The following is a 24,063-nucleotide window of genomic DNA, read 5'->3' on the forward strand; positions in this document are numbered from 1 at the left end:
ATGGAGAGGCTGACACGGGTGGAGAAGCTTGGGGACAGTCACCCCGCCACGCATGGGGTCGGTGGGATGAGGCAGGCCTGAAGTTCTCATGAAGTTATAAAGTGTCCTGAGAGAGAATAATCCTCCAGGATGTGGCCCTGCGATGTATGACTGAGTTCTGTTTTTCAAAGTGCTACCTCACCCTCCCAGCCTTTATTTGAAGAGACAATGTGAATTTTAAAGAGAACTCAGCGGGGAGCACTGCATTTTTTATTCCAAAGCCAGAGAGAAAACGAGAGTGAGAAAGTCTGTGGGGTTAGAGACAGCTTTGCCATTTGTTGTTCCCAATAATCCCATACCTCGGCAGGATTTAAGAAACCTCCTGAAAAACACGGAGGGTTTTGTTGACTGCTCGATCAAATAGTTCAATCAAAGGCTGCAGCAAAACAATGGGAGTGCCTGAAATTTTTCATGAAAAAAAAAAACTTGGTTTAAAAGGAATGGAAAAAGTGGCCTCTCCCTCATAAAAAAAGGACATTTTTCACTGTTTTTTTTCTAATTCTGCAGTTTTTCTTCACTTCTGGCAGAATGAACCTCCCCAACTTCATCCCCTTTCCCATTTCTCTCTGTTTCCCAGGAGAAGAGTGGAGGCAAAAGCTTCCATTTTAGTTTTATGAAGATGCCGATTGGGTTTTCTTTGGGGCGAAACGTCTTACTTGCATCTCCTTCCCACCTCCCTCAAGGTCTCCCCCAGCTGTGTCTCCATCACCAGCCTCAGTGTTTCTTTCCCAGCCCCTCAAAGCACCTCACAGCCCTCTGCGATGGAGGCTGTGGACACAGAGCTGCAGCTCCTGGGGACTCTCTCCTGCATCTCAGGCATCCTGATGGTGGACACTGAGTGCATCCCTGTCATGGCACAGACAACTTTAAATCTGCTCTGGAGGAACTGACACAAACCTTGCACAGGGGTGGAGGAAATAAGCACAAAGCTGTCACCTGGCATCTGCCACGAGGATGGGGGGGATTCTGCTTGTTGCAAATGAATATGCATTTCGAATGTCAGCAGCCTGATATTTTAGGGTGAGCAGATCTGGTGCTGGAGCACGAGCTGATGTCTCCATTTCTTTTTATCGCTTATCCCAGGACTCCTTCACCCCATCCAGCACACAGAAACATCCTGCTGTGGCTGCTCTGGGTTTGCCTCTCAATGCCTTCTGTGGCAGGGATGCTGTACATCTTCCTAGAAGAGTGCAACCAAACCAAGATGGAAAGATGGAAGGAGGGCAATGGGAAGCAGGCTGGGTGGTGCAATGGGGCTGCTCCCATGCTTCACTCAGCATCCCATTCCCAAAACTGTTTTCAAGACATTGGGCTCACTGTACAGAGCTCAAGACTATCTCCATTTTAGGGAATGTGAGCACTCATCTCTCCCCCAGCTGCACAAGGAGTCGGCCCTGTCCTGTCCCCAGACACCCGTGGAGGAGACTTTGGGACACAGAGCTTTGAAGGGCACAGGAATGCACTCATTTGCACAGATTTCCATGCCTGTGCTTCCCAGCTCTCCCCAAAAAGACTGTGCAGCAGATGGCTCTGACGCGCAGCGCGCTCACACCCAGCGGATAAAAATATTCCCCAGCAGATTCCCAGCAAGCTCACGTCACTCAGTGTCGCTCCAGGGCTGGCCACAGCCACTTCTGCTCCGAGGGTCCCCAGGCTGTGTCCCTCTTGTTGCAAACCACAGGGTTGTCCTGCTCCATGACAGTGGCAAAGGAGGGTCCCCTGCAGCCCAGTCATCCCTAGCACAGGGCTATGGTAGCTGGCTAAGAAAACAGCCAACAAGGAGAAAAGGACTAAAGATGGGAAGCAGGACACACTTGGATATGGGTAAATCCAAATACACACTCAGACAGTAACAGGGTTTTGCCCTCCCAGCAGCCAGATAACACAGCACCCCATTGGTGGGTTTGCAGAACCCTGGAGTCAGAGAGATTAGGACTGAAGGACCTAATGCATGGCAAGACTGACCTCGAGCTTCACCATCCCTTTCTGCTTCCCAAATCCCTCCTCAGTGCAGCCTGTCCCAGCTCCTGGCTCAGTATCTTACAGCACAAAAGCATTTCCTAATGGAAATTAGAATTAGCGCTGCCTAAAAATGTGTAATATCCCTGAATTACTTGAGCTTGCCCATGCCAGCTATTAAACCCATACAGTGCAATCAGAATAAGGGGGAACCCAGTGTTCTGCTGTGGTCTGCAAAGTCATCCCAGTCCTGCTGGCACTGGGCACCTCCACAGGCCTCCCAATGGGACAAGCAGCACCCATCCAGGGCTGGAGCTGGAGCTGGAGCAGAGAGGTGGAATTTGGTTCCTTGTGGCTTGCGAATATGAGTGACGCAGTCAGGGAGAGCTCTGCAGACCCTCACTGCAGCACCCAGCACCTCGTCCAGGGACTTTATTTCTCCTAGAGGGCTATTTTTCCTTTTAATATTCCCATTCCCCTCCACTCTCACCCCTCAGCCCCCACAGTTTAACGTTTTCAGATGGAAATGTGCAAGCTGGAACTTGCGGGCAGCAAAACCGGAGAGTTTGTGAGGAGAGCAGAGGGAGAAAAAGCAGCGAGATCTGCTCCGAGTGCCAGCAATTGTTTTTATCCTTTCCAGATGAAGGGAAAAGATCGTGTTATTTGTTCAGCATAAAGTTCCAGATTTTCAGGAATGAAATCTGAGAGCAACATGTCAACATGTCTTGGGAGCTGCAGTGGATGGCGTCCTTTGTGCTCCCGGTGCGCTCAGCGGGTACAAAAAAAAGCTCCATTCTCACCCTCTGAAGTGGTGGCATTAGATATCAGCAAGATAATGGGCCCAGCGCCCGGCTCTGGTGCTGCTCCCAGCAGAACGGCCCCAGGCAGCCGGCTTTGATGTGCTCATTTATTTGCCTTTTCTTTTTGCAGATGATATTTTTAACCAATATTGCGGTTTGGGCATAGATCGGGGAGAAAGGGGGAAAAAATGAGAGTCATTTTATTGCAGTAGGAGGAAGAAAGGGGGGAAAGAAAGAAAGAAAAAAAGGGAAACCACTCGGCCATTTGTTACCCCGCAGCCGAAGTTTCCTGCTGTAAATCACCCAGGAGTGCAGTCACACAGTTGGAGGGACACGGGATGTCGGCAGTGGTTCCAGGGGCTGTCCAGCACGAAGCACTGAGGCATTTGCACTTGAATCCACAGGGAAAGAGAGGGAGATGGTGGGGTCAGGGCAGTGGCCAGTGGTGAGGTTCAGCGGGGTTGAGTGATGGATGTGTGTGGCGGTGTGGGTGGCCGCAGGGCCAGCAGCGTGCCCCATATGGGATGGGGACAGTGGGAGCAGCGCTGCTCCTTTAATGTGCTGCCTGGTTGTCCTCAGTGTGGAGGCACAGGGATGAGGCCGGCATCCTACCTGCTGCTGCATCCTTGCTTTGCACCTCTTTGGCCCTGATCTGGTCTAAAATGGCAAATCCAGAGATGGCTCCTGGTGCAAAGCAGCTTGCTCTGTTCCTGTTAGCACACTGTTCTCCCCACTGCCTGCTCCTATGGAGACCCTGGGATGAATATTCAGCCCAGGCTCCTAAACGAGGGGAAAACATTCTGCACTTCTCAGTGCTGACGGCCAAACCAAAGTTATCCATGGAAAAATGCATTTTGACGCACAGCATCTCAGCTAAAGTTGAGGAAGCAAAGCATGATGGAGCTGTGACAGGTCTGACAGTGAGCAGTGTGCTGAGCTCCTGCCATCCAGGTTGCACAATACACAGCATGAATGCCCAGCACTTGAATTGTTGTCTTAGCTCTTTAAAGAGGAATTTTCTTATTAGGCTTTTATTTTTCCCAAGTCCCAAAGCTGCAGCAGAAAAACCGAAAGCTCACACCCCAAACATGCGAAACCAGATGGCAGAGATGGAACTCCAAATCAATTATTTTTTAATTTAAAAATTCTTTTACATTTAATTTGGTCCCTAAAGTGGGCCGGGCTGTCTCGGGGCCTCCTTCACCAGTTGCACACTGCTGGGTTGATGATACTGTGACATTTCCAATGACGGTGGCTCCTGGGGTTGTTTTCCTGCACAGCGCCTAAGCCACACTCATCCCAAAGGCTCACAGTGCTCCTGAGTCGCTGCAGCCACATCTGAAGCACAGCATCGTGCAGCTGGATGGGCAAAGGGCCCCATCCCAAAACGAGTTTGCTGAAGGGGAAAGCAGGAGGTGCAGAGATGGAAAAGCTGCAGCACACCCAGAGTGCTTCACCATCCTCCCAGTTCTCCCTCACGTTGCTGAGGCAATGGGCTGCTGTCTGGCAAAAGGTGCTGCAATCTGCACCAGCAGCGCTGGGGCTTCAAAAGCAAGAGCACCTGGCCTTGCTCCAAGCTCTACTCTCTAGTGGAGAAATGTGAGTGTTTTACACGGCCAACAATCCAGCGCTGCGCAGTGCCCAGGGCTCAGCTCCCGAGTGCTGAGATGTGATGGAGGGTGGAGCATCAGCAACGTGGATGTTGCTGGATGAGCTTGGATGAGCTCTCAGCGCTAATCACATCAGGGTACACTGAGTACATTAATTTTTGTTTAACACTTTGGTTAACTGGCCACACAGATCCCTTGGCCAGGTGGACAAGCAGAGCTTGTGGCACTGATCTGTCTGGCAGCACCCGGGGATACCCCCCTGAAACGTGCCAGAATGATGCACTCAGTTCCTCCTGCACTGATTTCATTACCTGCACAGCCGGGTCCCTCTTGGGTTTGGCAGCAATAAGAATGGCTAAAGGGGAACAGCAACCCCTCCGCCAGAACAGCCCAGGTCCCGGTCTGACAGCAGCCCTGGCAAACATCCGCACACCAATCACACACTGACAGCAATAAGATCAAGAGCAAACAGCAGAGCTTGCAGCCAGGCGCCACGTGATGTGGTGTAAAAGAGGTGGTAAGAGCTGTCTGAGCGGCGTTGGGGGGAATCCACTTATCTCAGACAGCGGACAGAGGGACGCGAGGAGTTTGGGCTGGGAGATGGGATTACTGCGCTGCTCCACCTCGGAGCTGCCCGAGTCTGGCACCCATCAGGGACCGCTTCGTCTCCTCATCCTCGCCCAGCGATGTGTATCCGGCCTCAAGCGATCGCTCACGAAGCGCTATGAAATGCTTCAGGCAAGCGGCACGGAGGTCCGAGGGAGCAGGCTGAGCTGCAGAGCAGTTTTTGTAATTGCGGTATTATCATTACAGTTATCACTGTTATGGCAGCATATACAAGCAATCCTCCTCCCTAGAGATGACTCTGTGACATTCCCTCTGGAGGTGACACCCGGCAGCTGCTACCCCTCCCCCCCCACACACATTGCACCCGCACCCTCTAAGTGCCCCACAGCAAAACGGGGCCATCCTCCACCTCTGCAGCCTTCTCCCTTTGTTCCCCGGGAAAGACAAATAATCAGTGGGGAAGAAAACCTTCAGCACGAGGGGAAGCAGGAGGTCGGATGCTGGCTTCCCCCGAACACCACCGCAGACATGGAGTGGGGGAGCTGGCGACAAGAGCTTGCCTCTATTTCTGTGCCTTTTTCTAACTTACTTTTTTTCTTTGTGGTTGCACATTTGGTGTCTGAGGGGCGGTTTCTGTAAACACGAGGCAGCGTATGTAGTACTAAATAAAGCAGCATGCAAATCCCATAGCCACATTCACAGTCCGCAGACATGCAGTGTTTAAAAGGTGCAAGACCCAAGTCTATATTTGTTCCTTCCCCAGCAGATAGACTACTGCTCAACATTTGCATCCAAGCTGTTGCGCACAGCTATGGCTCATTTCCCTGTCTGGACATTCTGCCCCAGCACCACAGCTCTGAAGGAAAATCCCAATGGCGCAAACACAGTTTTTCCCCAGTGCTGGGATGGAGCTGAGACCCAGTGCCATTGTGGCGCATCCCCATTGCTTGGTGCTTTGTGACCGTCCCATGCGCTTGGAGGGTGAGAGAAAGATGTAAATAAATCCTCTTTTTCCTCCATATGTTTGACTTTAGTGAGTGATTCATGGACTAATTCTCATCTTGTTTCTCTTACAATTGCAAATACTCTTTATCCTCTTTCTAATGGCTCCCTTGGGACCCAGAACAATAGTCCACAGCAATGAGTCCTGACAGTGCCTCGGGTGCTGGTAGGAACGGTCCTAAGCCGTTTTTGCTTAAGGAAAAAGAAGAGGGTTTTGTTTTCCTATGCACCTGCAAGCCCAGATTGCTGCTTCCTGAAACCAGACAAGTACAGGCTAAGTGTGGCCCATCAGCCATAGAGGATATAGGGAACTGTGTGCACAAGAATGACTCCTAGGGCTGTTCTGAGGGTGGAATGGTCAAGCCATTTGTGGCATGTGCTAAACACAGAAATCACCCCCAGAAGGGCAGGATGCAGCACAAAGGCTCTGTTTTCCTGCCCCTGCAGCTTGGGTTGGGCTGGGGAAGAGCACAGGGCAGCAGCACCTGTGATGGTCCCATGCTAAGAGGCAGCAATTAAGGCAGGTGCTGCTGGGCACAATCACAGATCAGCGTCCTCCTACATGCCCTGACGCCCCTGCACTTACCCATGCCAATCAGCACCCTTGCTGCTTGGCCCAGTAGCATTCCAGTATTGCACAGTGTCTCCCATGCTTGCAGCACCCGCTGGTAGCACACACTGAGGGATGGGCCCAGCACTACACCAGGGCTGCCCACAGTGTGCAGCCAGAACTGCACTTTGCTGCACCGGGAACAGCATCTTCTGCTCTGACAGGGCACCCCAGGGCACGTCCTGGTTGGTGCTGCAGGTCTCAGATGGATGTCATGAGTCATTTTACCACCATCTTCCCTTTACTACATCTCCTTTTTTTCCCCAGAAAACATTGTTTTCCCGTCAAACGGGAACGATTCCACCCAATACCAGGAATCTTGCTAGAAGAAATCCAGATGACAAGTTCTCAGAAAACACTGTCAGCTGCTGAGATCCAGCTTCAAGAGCCGTCCTCCAGCATTAACCATAACCAACAGGGACAGCACATCGCCTGGCACATCCTCAAGTGCCACGAGACGCCTGCGCCCCACAACGGCCCCATTTCACACCACGGGGAAGGCCAAGCACTTCAGTGTGCTCCTCAGCAGAACGTGCACAAACATGGCTCTCCTTCACGTTGGTAATTAATCAGCCTCTTGCTTCGCTATCTGCCCCGTGTTTATTTTCCCATTTGCTGACGCGGTGGATGGTAATAGAATATGACACTGATGGGATACAGGCTGCTGCAGACCCAGAATGGTTCTGCGTGTTGGGAACATGGCAGGGCAGTCAGGAAAAGCCTCTGCATGCCTTCAGCTGCCCAGGAGCATCAGGAATAATGCTGCATAGCCCTAATGGTGCCTTTGCTGTCCCACGGAGCCTTTTGCAGGGGGAGATACAGCCTCTTGCAGCCCAGGGCTGGATGTGAGCTTCAGCTCCGAGCACGCTTTGGGCAAAACAGCACCAAGATGTTTATTTTCAAAGGGATACAATGTTTGACAAAATAAACGACATTTGATTAATGCTGACTGCTTTTCTGTTAGGGTTTTTTTTTTGTGTGTGTGTGTGTGTGTGTGTTTTTGGTGTGGGTTGTTTTGTTTTGGTTTTTTTGAATGCAGTAAACTCTCTGACTGTATAAACACGCCAGGGCTGCTTCATCTGTCTATATCCAAACTTCAGTTACCTCATCTCCAGGGAATGTCCTTCAGTAAGGCTCTGATCAGCTTCTTTAGGGGGTTGGTGGCTACTTTTCTTGTGGGGTTTTCCTTTCCCCCCAGCCCGGTTTTACATCTCAGCCCTCCCCAGCAGCAGGTCGGTGTCCACTACCTGAGCCACATGGACAAAACCTCTTTGCACGGACCTTTTCACCTGTTTTGCAGCATCTCTTACATCACAGTTCTTCACCATGACCCAACGAAAGGCAGAAAAACCAAAGTCCCACTCTGAGGACCATCCTCCAGCAGGATGGCCCCATGTACTCCCCCTCCAATTGCAGATTTCAGCACCTCCAGACCTGGGTCCTCACTAAAACAACAAATGAGGCACAGGCAGGGTTTGTAATGCAGCAGGAAGCACCAGCAGCCCTGTCCTACATCCCTGCTCCAGAGTGCTGGCACAAATGAAGGAACAATCCTGAAAAACTCCCCTGAAAGACAGAACTGAAGCACTCTAGATCTCGGTTCTCAAACCAGCAAGAGCTGAGAGTAGCAGCTGTTTCAAGCAGCTGTTAAGTGCATTAGATTACAGTGTCCCATGCTCTACTCTATTAGTCAGTTGATTAATGAATGGGGCCTTCTCATCCAACAGAAATATTTTGGTTTTACATTATAATTCGATGCATGGTTAGTACAGAAGTACATTACACATGTAAAATGTGCTGGAATCTCAACCTACATCCAGACACTGGCATAAGGTACTTCTTCACCCTCTGCAGGCTGCTTGCAAACCCACCTGGTGCTGTGCCACTGCTGCTCCATCCTAAATGGAGAGCATTTGTATTGCCATGGGCTGAGCACAGATGTGGTGATAGAGTTTATACAGAGCTCAGTGATGGGAGCCCACCACCAAACAGGGCAATGCAGGAAGATCAGAGATAGTTGATAGGATGAGAAGGATAGGCCTCCCAGGAGGTTCAGGTTGGATAATAGGGAAAACTTCTCCAGAAGAGCAGTGCTGCAGTGGCACAAGTTGCCCAAGGAGTGCTGGGGTCACCATCCCTGGAGGTACTCCAGATCCATGGGGATGTGGCACTGAGGGATGTGGGGATGGGCATGGCGGGGTGGGTTGGGGATGTACTTGGGGATCTTCGTGGTCATTTTTCAACCGCAATGATTCTATGATTCTAAGTCCACTCTCAGTTAGGGCTAAAAAAAATAATTGGATGAAGCTTATAAATTATTGCAAAACCTTTGTTAAAACACAAACCCACTGCAGGGTGTAAATCAACAGCTTTCCCCAAGTTATCATGTGTTATTTGAGAGACTTGGCAGATATAAGGCTCAAAAGCTGTTTTTTGTGATCTCTTTTCATAACAAAGTCTCAAACAACATAGCTTTGCTAAACAGCATGTCCATGCACCGAGAAAATGGGCTCAGCATGCTACAGAGAGGCTTTCTGTTGACAAGCATCAACATCACACCACAACAGCACAAAGCAGGGAAACCAGGCAGCTTTTGTAAGATACCCAGCGAGACACAGCCTGCGCTGTCTGCTGTTTATCCAAGCAGGAAGCAGCACACACAATACCTTCAGCATGGGATTAGAGGCAAGAACATCCTCCATGCTGGTCCCAGAGATGTATGCTGGGGCAGCAGAACTGCATCCCCCTGAGCAGACCCCATGGCCCTCCTGTTCCAATCCCCAGTACTCCAGGGGGATGAAAGAAGATGATCAGAAGCAACGAGTGGCTCTCATCACATATTCCCTTTGGTGGGAGCGGAGGCTCATGGGCACAGCCAAGCACAGCACTGAGAGCAGGGCAGTGGGAGGCTTGAAGTGCAGAGGGAATTCCTTGGCCCCCACCCATTGGGTCCTGCTGGGAACTCCCCATCCTCATGCAGAGCTGGAGGTGAGCTCCCAGTTCCCCTCTCCACCACAGTGTGAGCATCATGGCATGGAAAGCAGTCACAAGGCTTTGAATCAGCATCAGTGAGACCAGCCCCACCACTTCAAAGCAAGAAGAAGCAAAGTTTCCCTTTTCCAAACCATCTGATTGTGTGGTTTGGATTTCCATGCTTTCTCTCAAAGATACAGTTCCTTTTTTTTTTTCCTTCTTCTTTTTTTCTTTTTTATAAGGTCAGAGGCACACAAATATTTAAAGCATGCACGTGAGTGTGGTTGTGTGCGTGCCTGTGTGCACACACACTGCAGCTTAAGATACTGCAGATAGGACGACTCCAGTAAAGGCAGCATCTTCATCTGAAATATGTAACCATTCTGGCTGAGAATCAAACCAAACATTCCCTGGCCCCTGCCCATTTAATCAGCCTAACCCCAGCCCTTCTGTGGTGCCCCAGGCCCTGAGTTGGGTATTCCAGGCTGCCCATCCAGGACCAGTGCTGAGCATCATAAAGCCGAGCATCACCTCACACATCGGGAGCTTATTTGCTGTGCACCATGTCTAGAGCAAATGACCTTTATTTTAGAGACAGCTTAAGCAAAGTAACATGCAAAGAAACACTTGAGCAAGAGTCTCATCTGCCTCTGGGATCCAGCAAATCCTTTTCTTTTCCTCCTTTGTAGCACAGTGAGTTGGACGCGTTATTCATCCCCGTAAAGCACAGCAGTGCACACATCCACGCTGTCTGTCCTTTGTCTGAAGCTGCATTTGCAGATTTCCCATGGGAAAGGTGGTGCTTTGCTCCAAAGAGCTCCACCAAGGTGTTGCACACATGGGCATACTTGCTGGGGACCCCCAGCTGGAGACCAGAGGAAGGCAGCACTCCCATTCTCCACCCTCACTCTGACTGCTGCCTTCCTGGTAGCACTAGGGCTGGTGGCAGCAGAGCCACACCAAGGCTTGCAAATACCTGGTGGTCCCGGCACATGTACCAACAGCACCTTTCTTCCTTGACCTTCTATCCAATCTTCCCAGTCCTGCCAGGTTCTGTTCCTGGCTGGGTGCCTTGAGGTGACTCCCCGATTTGGAGAGAGTACAAAAATTGCATCAACCACAGAAAAAGTCTGTATTAAGTCAACTGCAAACAGAGGGCTGATATTTGCTGAGAGAACCTCATAAATCGTAGGTGTTCTTTACCCCACGCACATTCAAGCAACTCAAGATGAAATGTGCTCTTCCATTTAAAGGCAAGGCAGAGCTCAGTCTTCCAAAACTGCTAGGAACTATTTAATATCAACCTTCTTATATTAAACAGGATTACCTTTAAAAACCACTGTGACGTATTTACTATTTACCATGAACAACCCCCTTTTTTTTTTTCCTTTTTTCTTTTTGGTGAAGATCCCATTTTATTTTATAAAATCCACTCGAGTCCTTTGCCCTGTCTTTGGCAATGTGCATATATTCCAGGGGAGGTTCTGAACATTTTCCTCATTAATAAAAAGAAAAGGGATGGGAAGGCATCAAGTGCCGCAGCACTGCTCAGAGCCAACGGCCCAGCAGCAGGGCTAAGGTGATAGCAGCAGTAGGGCCAAGGCATAGAGCTGCACTGCTGGGGTCAGTGCTGGACACAGCAGCCCCATCCTTGTTGTGCTGGTTCAGCAGTTGCTTGTTAGCTGAGGTGTCGTCCATGTCCAGGTCGTATGACAGCTCTGAAAGAAGGAGGAGAGAGCTGGTTAGTGGCACATGTGGTGTGGGGAGCACCCAGCCCCACCTGCACTGGAGCAGCCTGGCATGGGTGAACAAAGCAGAAGAGCTCAGTAACATCCCCTGAGCCCACCAGCCAGCCCCTGCAACCTCACAGCAAACCTGAAGTCTGAAAGACTAAAAATTCACATCTAAGGTGCTCCAGAAAGAAGAGATCACTGAATCATAGAATGGTTTGGTTGGAAAGGGAGGTGGTTGAGTCACCGTCCCTGGATGTGTTTAAAAACCATTTGGATGTGGTGCTCAGGGCCATGATTTAGCAGAGGGTTGTTAGAGTCAGGGTAGTATGGTTGGGTTGCGGTGGGACTTGATGATCTTGAAGGTCTTTTCCAACCTGAGCAATTCTATGATTCTGTTCCAGTCCCCTGCAATGGGCTGGATGCCCTCCAACAGATTGGGTTACTCAGCCTGACCTTGGGCACCTCCAGCAATAGAATATCTACAGCTTCCCGGGCAGCCTGTGCCAGGGCCTCACCTCCCTCTGAACGAATAATTTCCTCCTAACAAATAACCTAAATCTTCCCTCTTTTAGTTTAAAACCATTTATCCTTGTCCTGTCACAATCAGATCATGGAAGAAGTTGGTTTCTCTCCTGCCTGTAAGTACTGGAAGGTGTCTCCAGAGCCTTCCAGGCTGGAGTCCCCCTCAAACTTTCCTCACAGGAGAAGTGCTCAGCCCTCTGAGCATCTTTGTGGCCTCCCCTGGACCAACTCCAACAGCTCCAGATAAAAGGATTTGGCTTGTTGAAGTGATATTCCCAAAAATCATCCAAGAATGGGTGTTCAGCAAAGCAAAGAGTATCTGCTCCCCACACACTGAAAGGATGGGTGCACGAGTGAAGAAATCCTGACCAGCACAAATATCCCCCCAAACCATGTACCTCCTGCTGTGAGGACCACTGCATTTTGGAGTCTTTCATAAGCGTGCAGGAAATATGTTGCTTACAGCACTTTCGGCACACCCATCCCATCAACTGTCCACCTCATCAAAGCACCAGAGAGCAAGGAATGTGAAAGGATGTCACGCCACCAGCCTGCTGCTGTTGCAACATGAGGACATTGAGAAGAAGCACATGGAAGCTCCCACCCAAGAAAACATCCTGTGTAAAAGTTCTGATAGTCCTGGCAGAGCTTACAGAAGGAACTGGAAAGGATTGGAAGGGACCTCTGGAGATCATCTAGTTTAACCCCCTGGTAAAGCAGGCTCTGCCCTGTTCAGTTTATCACCTGGATGCTCTTGGTTAAGCCTGCTGGCCTTATCTCCAGAGCTTGGCCCTTGGATGCAGAGGAAACTGGTGGCTTCCATCAGAAGACCTGGCTCAAGCCATTCACAAGCCGTCATGGATCACAGCATTCTCATGGGTTTGGATCACCCCACCCCACCCCTGAGAAAGAATCCAGGAGGCTGAACAAACACTCCAGCTAAAAAACGCCACATCAGCCCAATGAGGACCACTGCCAAGGCAAACACTGCAGCAATATTTCTTAATCAAAATCCCCAAACAAACACTACAAAACAAAAGCATAACAACATCAGTATGACAACTGAGGTGGCTCAGGCCATCAAGAAGGGTCAGAAATGGCTGGAAGGGAGAACAGAAGGCCAGGTGCAAGCAAAACCTGCCTGGTAAATGATCTGTAACGTCTCCAGCAGATTCCCACAGACAATGCAGTTCTTCCTCTCTGCAGCTCTCCTGCTTTTACCCTCAAGCTGCTGTCCCCTAGCACAGTGCACACCTCCCCCATGGGGCAGGGCAGGCACAGGGTGCAGCAGTTGAACCCACTGGGAAAGGTCCAACCCAAGAAGAGTAGCAAAATGATGATTTCAAACTTTAATCATTGGAGTTTTAATCTTTGTTTCTTGTTTGATTCCACCTGAATGTGAGCAAAGACCACATTTCAAATCACGAGGTTTCAGCCAAAAGAGGATGCTGATTTTCTCATTCATTCTTTGACCAAAGGGGAAAAAAAGAAAGGGAATAGAAACCCTCTTGTCATTAGAGATTTGAGAGATGCTTTCCAAGCTTTGTTAAACCGCTTCAAAGCTTTGTGCTGGGGTGTGGCATTGGTTTCAAATGTTCCTTGCACTGCTTCCTCCTCTGGGCTTACGTTCAGCTGTATCTTTAAGCTAATGGATTTAGCCATATGTCTTTTATTTTGTATTAATAATGGGCCCACAACTGGTGGAAATACATTCCATTTGATTTCTAATGACCTTCGGTATCACAGAGTCTTTAAGGCTGGAAAAGACCACTAAGATCAACCAGTCCAACCCCACCCCACCATGCCCATAAACACATCCCTCATTGCCACGTCCCCATGGATCCGGAGCACCTCCAGGGATGGTGACCCCACCACTCCCTGTGCAGCTGTGCCACTGCAGCACTGCTCTTTCAGTGAAGCTTTTCCTAATACCCAACCTGAACCCCCCCTGCCAGAGCAATATAAGGCCATTCCCTCTGGTCTTTGATCCATAGAAGGAAGAAATAAAAGATATTCTCCTCTGACTGATCAGAGGCCAGATGATGACCAAGTCCGAGCTCAGCTACACCCTCTCTAATTTGCAACAGCTTCTGCCACAGAGTGGCCCTATGGCTGCAAAGACTTTTTTGGGGGGAGAGGAGCAAGAGAGGGGGGGGAACTCAAAAAATCTGTTTCTGTTCATAATCAGTTGGAGCCCGGAGGGTATTACCAACAATCTGTGCTAATTATGTATCCAATCTTCACTCATTCTGGCCCCTCTTGTCCTCTGGGCTGCGGATTAGATAATCCCCTTAAAATAACAGTCAATCATTAGCCCGGCGATTTTTTTGCCTGCGAGCAGAGCGTGCTGTGCTGTTTCCTGGCATCCTTCTGCAGCCCATACAAGACCCCCAGCCCAGCACAGACCACTCCCCTCTTTATAACCAAAGCCCCTCTGACATGTTGCTGCTCCTGGGACAGCAAAAGCTGCCACTCTGCTCCATGCCCCAGCTGCTGCCAAAGCTGACACACACAATTTGCACATCCTCAAAATGCAGCTGAGACGTTCTCCCATGGATTAGGACTAGGTGTACTGCTTCTGCACAAGCTTATTGGGTGCCATTCATTAAGAAGCCCTTTTTTCCTGATCTGCATAGTTACAAAAGGCAGCTAAACCAGGCAGGGATTGTTTTGCAGTTGGCATAAGAAATTCCACTGCAGCTGGCACAGAAAAAAGCCAGGAGGATAAGCACCGGCATGCCAGGAGCGTTACAGCAGGCAGGCACATTCCTGCACAAAACACACTGATGCCTCCTGAAACAGCCCCTTCTGCCCCTAAAAGGGCAAGACAGCTTCAAGCAAATAAGTGATAGCAAACCCTGCTCTGACAAATGACATCAAAGCGGGCAGTGCCTGGCTCCAACGGGCAACTCTGTGGCCAAGCCAGGAAAGGAGAGCCCAGAGCCTGCAGCCAGGGAATGTCATCTCGCCTGCCAAGGCAGATGGCTCAGCAATGGACCTAATATAGTAACAGATTCATCATGGATGGCCGTGCACAGAAACCGCTTTGCACAGCCACTTGATAGCCCTGCTGCTGCTGGGGTTGCAAAGGGGATGTGGAAGCATCATGCATAATGCAGCGTGATCGCAAAACGGGGCTGCTGAGCCATCCAAGGGACCCGGGGGGACGTGGTGACGGCCCTTGTTTGCACATGATGGAAACTGCAGTGTGAAGGGAGCAAGGAATGGATCATGAATGTGTACTTTCAATCAGCACAGAACACATCCAGTAGGAACATCTGACGGCAGAGCAGCATGTCGGGTTCCTGCCACTCTCATGGTCAGTTGTGAACATCTGCCTGCATGTGTCCTTCAGGACTGGTCTAAGAAAGCATATGCTACCAACAGGAGCATGATGGATGGATTGGATGATCTCAGTGGTCTTTTCCAACCTTAATGTTTCTGTGGTTCTGTGACGGTTGCAATCTCTGGAACGCACTGCTGCTTTCTTCAATATTTTAAGCAGCAAGCCTCACTAGTCTGGGAAACAAATGGCCATGAATGCAGGAGAGTGGCTATATCCAAAGCAAGACTGGATTTCCAAAAGAGATTTCTGGGCTCTGCAAACCCAAACTGTTGAGCTTACAGCAAGGTGAAGTGTAAGAGCCTGCAGGACCACAGCTCAGAACATCTAGCCTTGGTCCCAGCTCTCTCTCCTTCTATAGCACCAACCAATCCAACATCACAGTGTTTGCACCTGAAATCCAGAAAAACAGTCCAATTGCATCACATCCTGGTCCTATTAGAACACAAACGCTCCGCTCACACCAGCCTGCAGCTACCTGGCTTCTCCATGCAATCAGCTCATACTGTAAGCACACCTTTGCCTCCACAACATCCGGACAAGTCCATAGAGTTACAAAGCACACACATGGCCATGACTACACAGAGAGTCAGGATCTCCAACCCTCCGCTCCTCCAAAATGCCTTCACTTCCTCAGAAGGCCCCTTCTCAGTGAGGTTTTTGCCCTTTGGTTTATTACCAAAAATCCCAAAGCACCAACAGGTTTACCACTGGCCATTGCACAAGGAGGAACCCAGCTGTAGGTGCGGCTGCGTGGTGCGTAATTACGGCGCTGAGTGGAGCCATGATGCTTGTGTTGGCATGGCAGCGAGATCACCGAGATGGATGCACAGCATGTGCATGGTCTTGTGCCTCTGTTTTGCTGCCTCCTCCGCAGCAATTTAAGAGGTGCGGCTTTTGGCAATGTGGATTTAGAGGGAAGGAAAAAAAGATCCAGCTCAGCATCATCCTGCTGCCACCAGCAATGTAGCTAAGGGAGATGGTGCAGTTCAGCAGTATGTGGTAAAACCAACTTCCTGGGCAGAAACCCAAGGGAACAGGGTTTGGGACTGCTGATTTGCAAACCATGGCTTTGCCCTGCTCACCTGCCAGGCACTCCATGGCTGCAGCACATGCCTTCATGGAGACCCAGAGAGTAAAGCAGCACTGCTGGAGGAAGCAGCCATGGAGGGAGGGATCAGAGACCATGGGGACACCAGCACGTGGAAGAGGCAGGCTCTGGAGACTGGTTGAGAAGGGTGCAGGGTTCAGCATGGAAGGGTGAGGAGCTCCAGATCAGTGTGTGACAAAGGGTATGTGGACAACTGGCCACGATCCCTGAAGGACAGCCATTACACACATCCCAGCCCTCCAGCTCCCAGTACTGCCACAAAAGTCTCATCCAAGGATGCCCTCAGGCTCTCAGTGGGATGAAAAGCCCATGGCATGGGACAGAGGGGCTGCTCCATAACCCTAATTCTGCTCTTCTACCCCACTCAGGCCAGAGGAGAGGAAGAACTACCATTTCTGATGTGGAGCTGAGTTTACTTCAAAAATACACTCATTAAATTCCTCTTTGCTCCTTGGTACACTCTAGATTTACCCTGAAGAGAATCTGGCATTTGCAATTGCATTAATCATTTTTCCTTTGGCAGCAAGTGAAAGGGTTTCTGAACTGTATTCACAGAACAGAGCCACAAAAGCGTGCTTAGCAGAACGCATTCATGTAATCTATTAAAAATTAACAAATCTCATTAGCATTATTAATTGAAAGCATCAGAGTTCTTGGGTCTCATTCCCCTGCCTGATATCTAGATGTACTGCCTGGGAAATGACCTGCTACCTAAAGGAGCTAGGAAAGAATTAGGAACAAGAAGCTAACCAGGAACAGCCCAAAGCCTCCACAAAGGCATGAGTCAAGGAGAAAGAAAGGAAAAGCTGGAAACAATAGACTATGAACAGATGTAGAGTAAGGCAGGAGTACGTGACTGGGTCAGTGTCCTTCCAGATCCCCTAGTCTGCTCCCAGCACCGATCTCTGGAGACCCCCAAGGCCTAAACCCACAATGTGATCCCTTCTGAACACTCTGCTCCCAACTAAGACATCTAGGACAGTCTTGATTTTGGGAGGTAACAACCTTGGGAATAGCAGAGCAAATTGAAATGCTCCAAATTTCTTCAAATGATGAAAAAGCAATTAATCACACCAAACTTTTCTTCATCTTTGTTCCCTCAGACTCTGCTGGTATTGAAATTAATGGTGTAGCCAGGACCTCTTCCACAATGGGACTAACCTGGGCTTGAGGGAGGCACTCTGCATCTTTTCCATGTGCACTACAGTGAAGTGAAAAGCACAACACGTTGATCTTCAAACTGCTGTTGGCATGTGTAGCCAAAACTCTTTGCTACAACATGACCAGGACAGGCAGCTCCTGCTGATGTTTGATTCTCCAAGCTGGAGACATTTGGTGACTTCTATGCACTACAAAGACATGCCAAGATGCAGACCTAAGGGAAATGTCAATGGTCCTGGCTCCAGCTAAAAGCAGCCCTCGGGGAAGGAGGATGTTTCTCAATGCTCAATCAGAAAACTCACAGCGGTGTTAGGACACCCGGAGACATCTGACCTGTTCCTTTGTGACTCACTGCGTATTGGAACCAGCCTTGAAACACGTCCAGGCCATAGAAATTGGGGTTCTTGGCATCAAGGAGTCATTGTCCCCGGAGATGTGGTACTGAGGGACATGGTTTAGTTGGTATGGTGGGGATGGGTTGGTGGTTGGGTGTGATGATCATAGTGGTCTTTTCCAACCTTATTGATTCTATGAAGGAGGGAACCAGAGAAGTGCTTCTTCAGTCAGAAGGGATTGAGGCTTTGCACAATGTGCTCATTCACACAAAAACCAGATTCCTCCAGGCCATCACTTATGATGCCAAGGTAAACACTTGGGGTGAGGATCCAGGTGACAGTCCAAAAATATGGGCTGAGAACTGCCCTACAGGCTCAGTCCATCGGTAGCAGGCAGGTATGGTCACACACACAGCTTGGCACACATCTTTCCTACTACTGAAGCAGCAACCCAAGGTTTTGTGCTCCTCATCCTCCTGGAACAGCTAACATGGAGTGAAAGGCAGAGCATACAGAGCATGGGTTGAGGTGAGGGCACTGCCAAGGAAAGAAAACTGAGAAGCTCCAGCACTGCCCAGCGTTTTTAATTGCATTAAGCTACTAAAACAAATAAATAAATGCATACAAACCTGGCTTGGCATTAAAATTGAGCTAAAGTAACTCCAACCCATAAAAATGGAGTAATGCTGGAGGCCCTGGGAAACATCACCATGAGCAGCTTTTCCACTTTATATAGAAAAAGAAGGGTTGGGTTCACAGACTGAAACTTTTTAATGGCTCCAGGTCATGTTCACTGTGCTGTGTGCTGGAAGGAGACCCGGGAACAGCTGCTGAAGTCTGAAACCAGGATCTGGCTTTGCACTTCTGCAGCGAGAGAGACCCAAATTAAACCCATCTGCTTACTGGGTGCACACAACGACTGACACAAACCCAAGGCTCGTTCTGGTTCCCTGGGCTGAACACAAACCATGGTGCCAGAGGTTATGCCCACGGGAAGCCCAGTGTCACCCCAGCTGAACACCAGGACACCAGGGCCACAGTGCAGAGCTGGAGCCATCCCACTTGCTCTTCCCTTGGAGCCAAGGGGCTCCCCAGGCACGGTCACAGAGGGACACCCAAATTGCTCAGGAGCAATTTGACTGCAGCTATCAGCCCAGCAGTGAGGTAAGGACAGGACAACACAACAGGCTCCAAGCTCCAGGTCCAGGAGCACCTCCTCCCCCTCCACCCTATCTTCAGCACGCGCAGCTCAGCCTCAGGAATGTCACAATCGCAGTGGAAAATCAAAATAAAAAGGCTACGTAATCCAGTTTGTAAATCCCTTGAAAAACACGAAATCCTCTATAAAACGGATTACAGAGATTAAAGATAGAAATTTCCTGGAAATCAAGAAGCATGTTTCAGCCTCCCTCCTCTCCTCGCCCTCCCAAGAAAGGGAACAGAGGCTCACGGTGCTCCTCCCGCACACGATGCACAACCACACTCTGTCCCAGTAGCAACGTGCTCCTTGTGTGCAGGTGGCCAGTGGGTGTTTCATAATGATTTTGACCTGGCCTCGGCCACCTCCACAGTTGGGGCACCCACAGCTTCTCTCTGCTCTGCAAGCTGCAGTAGTCCGACAACAGCCACAGAGGGACTTTCACCCCTGCGGGCATCCAGCTGGAAAGCATCTTCTTGAATCAAGGCACTCTTCTAACAACCCAGATGTTCCCCTTGGCTATGCCAATGGTGACGACGTTATCAGCTGGAGAAAGCCCAGACACGCATGTGCTGATTATTACTCTGATAGATTAATATCTTAACACACAGATGGTGGTAGCAGATCAATTTCCTGTTGGGAATTTCCACTTAGTGAGAGTTTCTGTACTGCCATTCTTGTTTGGAACAACCAGAACGATGGTGATATTAGCATTCCCAGCAGAGCATGCACTCGAGTTCCCGACCTGGTATTGCTCAAGGACTGGTGCAGCTGCAGACGCCTGTTGGGAGCTGCAGCCCGGTCACTCTGAATGATGCTTACAGAATAAGAATCAAAACACTGCTTGATCAAAAGGACGTTTTATGAACACTGCAGCCAGAGTTGAGTGCTGATGTGAATACTTCCATTCGCCTTTATATTAGCTCCGCTCAGTGCTAATAAAATTAACACCCTTTTAAAGAACACGCTCAATTTTTATTTGCTTCATGTTTGTGTGCCTTATGGCTTTGAAAACATATCCTCTGAACCTCCCCATCACTTCTTGAATGGCGAACCACGTGAGGGTCAGAAAATCACTTTCTGCAGAGGAAGAAGTGGGGTGGCTGCTTGTATCGCTGCTTCACCTGCTTCCACTTGGATTTTTCCAGCAAAGCTTTTGCTTATTTCTTGTTGTTTTGTGGTTTGTTTTGTTCCTCATGAGAGAGGCTAAAGCTGCCAGACCTTTTCTTCCCCCAGCAGAAATCACTCTCTGTAAATAAACAGTTAAGAACCAAGCCCAGCACCAGCAGTGTCAATGCTCCTTTGAATGCAGACAACAGAAAAAACAAAGTGGTGAAAAGTCCAGCCTCCTTTCTCCTCTTGCATTTCACATTAGAAGGAAAATGAACTTTCCAGCCCAGGACGCAGAATGCTTTATTGGTGCAATACAACTATTTAACTCTTCTTTAGAGATGTTCATCTCAAAAGCCAGAGCAGAAAAGAAAAAAACCTTTTACCCCCTTTTATTTATTTATCTTTTTAGTGCCAACTCACCTTAGCTGAAAAGCACATTGAGATTGTAATTATGGGAAGGCCTCATCGAGTAGATTTGTAAACTCAGCTATCGGTCTGAATTACTGGAATTAGCAAGGCTAATTTAATGTCGCTGTTCAAAATAGCTCAGATTTGGAATTTCTTAATGGCCTTAGGAGAAGGAGCCTTTATGCATAGTGCAATCTAGGCTTCATTCTTAGACCAAATTCCTTCTCATAGATTTTGTGAATGCCCTGTTTTGTAGCCAACACAAACTCTGTCCAGTAAAATAATGTAAGGACTCAGAATGAAAGGAGATTAGCTGTTCCCTGCTCCTGTTATTTTAAAGCAGAAATAACTTTGGCTTCTACTGATTCATAGACAAAGCTTGAAATGCAAAGCATGCTCAACTCTAGATTCAGCATGAAAAGGGCCTTAAAATATTCCCGAGTGCAAGTAATGGACTTATTAGAGGGATGAAAAGAGGCACTTTTCACAGAACCCCGAGCTCTTTAGTCCTGTCATATCAATAATCTTGCTTAAGAATTTCATTCTATTTACATTTTGTTGCCTCCAAAGTATCCTGCCTGACTGATATGGAGTGAAACATTTGCACGTTTGAAGAGCTGGTTTATTCCTGGTGGCACTCAGCAGCACTGTGCTGAATGGCTGTGGATCACCCAGCGTGTGCGTGCCGATGTGTGGCACAGTGATGCTGCCCAGCACACACCTCCATCTGACAGCTCACAGCCCAGGAGGTGATTCTCAAAGCTTGCTTAAAAGCATCATCATTAAATAATGACAGTCGGCGGTGCCGGAATGCGCTGTACCTGCAAGCTGTTCTCCTCTCCTTTATGTTTTACACCCACAAAAACAAAGCTGACAATGAGAGGGAGAAAAAAAAAAAAGCTCTACAGATATCAGGAAGGAGATCTGCCTGGCTATCAAAATACGCTTCTTTTTGGTTGGTTTTTTTTTTTTTGCTTCTTTTCTTTTGCAGGGTGGTTTAACATAAAATCAGCACTTTGCTACACGAGGCAGCTTTGCCCAAAAACTCCAAAGCTGCGATAAATGGCCCTTCCAGGACACCTCTGCAAGGTGAGTGGCACTGAGCAGTGGGAGCTCCCATGGACCTGGCCACTCAGAGCTGCTTTGCAAAGCACAGGGACTGCATCTGCATCTCACCCCAAGGCCTCACAGCTCACTGCAGGCGCTAATTACGCTCTCTGCTTTGCAGAGATTAATTAAACACTGCAGCCCCACAGTCCCTGAGAGCTGAGCAAAGCCTCCATTTGCTGATGACTAAAGCTGAGCGGAGATTGCAGCGTGGATCCATAAGCATCAATGGGAGAGCATGGAACAGAACCTGAGTGTCCCAATTGCTATGCAGCAGCATCCCCCCTCTCCAGGATGCTTTTAATTCCTCTAGATGGGTCCCAGCATGCCCCCCTGCATAAGGACTGTTTGAGGCTGTGCTCTGCAATGCTCCCTATGGCTAGACATGGAAAACCAACATGCCAGAAGCAACGTCCTGCAGCCACCTCTCAGTCCCCCTGCACCAAGATGAGCAGCCTGTAGGCCCACAGATACAAGCAGATCCTCAGCTCCTCCAGGAAATCACTGTTTCTTTAGTAATAAATGCCCAGATGAAGTAGGTGACAAGTGCATAAAAAAATATGATATCTGTGCACTGGGGAGCCGGATGGCAAAAGGGGATTGGCAGCCCCTGCAGCTCACAAGAAGTGCTAGCCGTGCTGCAGCTGTAGCCTGGGAAACCCATTAAGACCACATGGGGTGTCAGATTGTATGTAACATGAGTGCTGGGCTCACAGGCACTGCATGACGGCAGCCCCACAATGGAGCCGGGCGGAAAGCAGGACCAAAGGGACCGGAGGTGACTGAGTTTCTCAGCACATGCCTTAGAAGGCAGAGCCTTCACCTCCTGAAATACGGAGGAGCAGGTGAACCAGCACAGCCTCCTTACACTGCAGGTTTGCCCCAAAAGAGCTGAGCTGCAGGGGAAGGCAGCAGGATGAAGAGGATGCTCAGAATACCACAAAGTCATGGGGTGGCTCAGTGTGAGAAAGCCCCTCTGTCCTGTATCACCCACTGTAAGGTGCTGCAGAGCAAGCACTGGGTTGCACAGGGAGAGCAACCCACCAGCACAGCTGTGCTCCCACCCTGCACCCAAAGCACTGAGCTTCCAGAGGCAAGCAGAGGGAAGCACCACTGTTAGGTGCTAAGGTGCTACCCAGCACTGCTGCAGTCATCAGGTGCCCCCCAGCTCATCCTCCTCTGCTCTAAGAGCCCCATCAATAGTAACATTGGAGAGGACATGGTCCCACATCAGCAAACCTCTCCCAGTCCAGTAAAGTGGAGAAGAACAGGAGTAGGGGTGGCCAACCAGGTTCCAGTGATAGTGATTGAGGAACCCCCAGGCAATCCCACAGTGCAACCCCAACACCCCATATCTGACACCACAGGACATGGATAAGTATTTTTATGAAGAAGTATCTGCACTTTGATGTTACGCCAGAGCTAACCCTACTGCCACTAGCAACTGAAACCACCTCCCACCTCCTGCTTCCCACCCCAAGCACAGCAGTTTCCATTCTGCACAGAGAAATGCCTCCTTGCTATCTTTTCAATTTTATTTGTCAGTACACAGAACCATTTTTCTTCTTTCCACATTTTCTAATGAATTCTGGCAGGGATGGAGCTGTTTGTAAATCACACAAGTATTTGTTTTACTGGAAACATCTGCTTTAACACATTTGTCTTGAAAAAAAAAAACAAAACACATTTTATTTTCTTTTTTAAACAAAGGTATTAAGCTGCAATGTAAATTGGGCACATCTGTTTATGAGTCACTGGAATAGCACTGCCTCCAATGCACCAGATCACACGGATCTCCAGGGGCCTGATCCAGCAGAAATTGGAAACTTACAGCTCGCTCTGCTCCCTTTTCCGGCACTACTTCCCATAGAGCGCTGCTGGCTGATTCAATAAATTAAGGCTGCTAAATAAGAGAGGCCTACTTAACATCTGCCGATAGCATGAAGCCCAGTGGGGCAACACACTGCAGCTCTACGCTCTACAGGTTGCCCAAGGAGGCTGTGGATGCCCCATCCCTGCAGGCATTCAAGGCCAGGCTGGATGTGGCTCTGGGCAGCCTGGTCTGGTGGTTGTCGACACTGCACACAGCATGAGGGTTGAAACTGGATGATCACTGTGGTCCTTTGCAACCCAGGCCATTCTATGGTGATTCTACACACACCTAAGCTGCATTGGTGAGAGCACCCGAGCACCCCCAGCTTGTTTGCTTTGTTTGCTGAGTGGCACTGGGCACACCTCAAGCCTCTCTTTGTCTTTGCACCAGCAGAAATAAAGCTACAAGTTCAAGGAGTGGCAACTGAATACAACATCAGCTGCCCACTGACAACAGACACTGAACCACAAGCAAAAGATCTGCCCTGAGAACAGAGGGACAGCATTTCTGCTCCAACTGCGTTCTTTCACATCCTCTGCACTCACGTTAGCAGATGATTTATGTGGTCAGGGGAAGAGGAAGAAACATTGCAGGCTGTG

At 49.3% G+C, this 24,063-nt stretch overlaps 1 protein-coding gene across 1 annotated transcript in view; it reads right to left on the reverse strand.

Moving 5' to 3' along the window:
* Nucleotides 1-10,126: 10,126 nt before the first annotated feature.
* The window catches only part of GPC3 (glypican 3), a 110,817-nt gene continuing 96,880 nt past the window's right edge, over nucleotides 10,127-24,063 (reverse strand). Inside the window, exon 8 of the mRNA XM_015860426.3 lies at nucleotides 10,127-11,278. Coding sequence (XP_015715912.1) covers nucleotides 11,109-11,278 — 170 coding nt within the window. The 3' untranslated portion in view covers nucleotides 10,127-11,108. The remainder of the gene's footprint in view (nucleotides 11,279-24,063) is intronic.

The sequence above is a fragment of the Coturnix japonica genome, chromosome 4 (genome assembly GCF_054131305.1).
Source record: "Coturnix japonica strain WE chromosome 4, WE-NBRP24, whole genome shotgun sequence".
Classification (NCBI taxonomy): domain Eukaryota; kingdom Metazoa; phylum Chordata; class Aves; order Galliformes; family Phasianidae; genus Coturnix; species Coturnix japonica.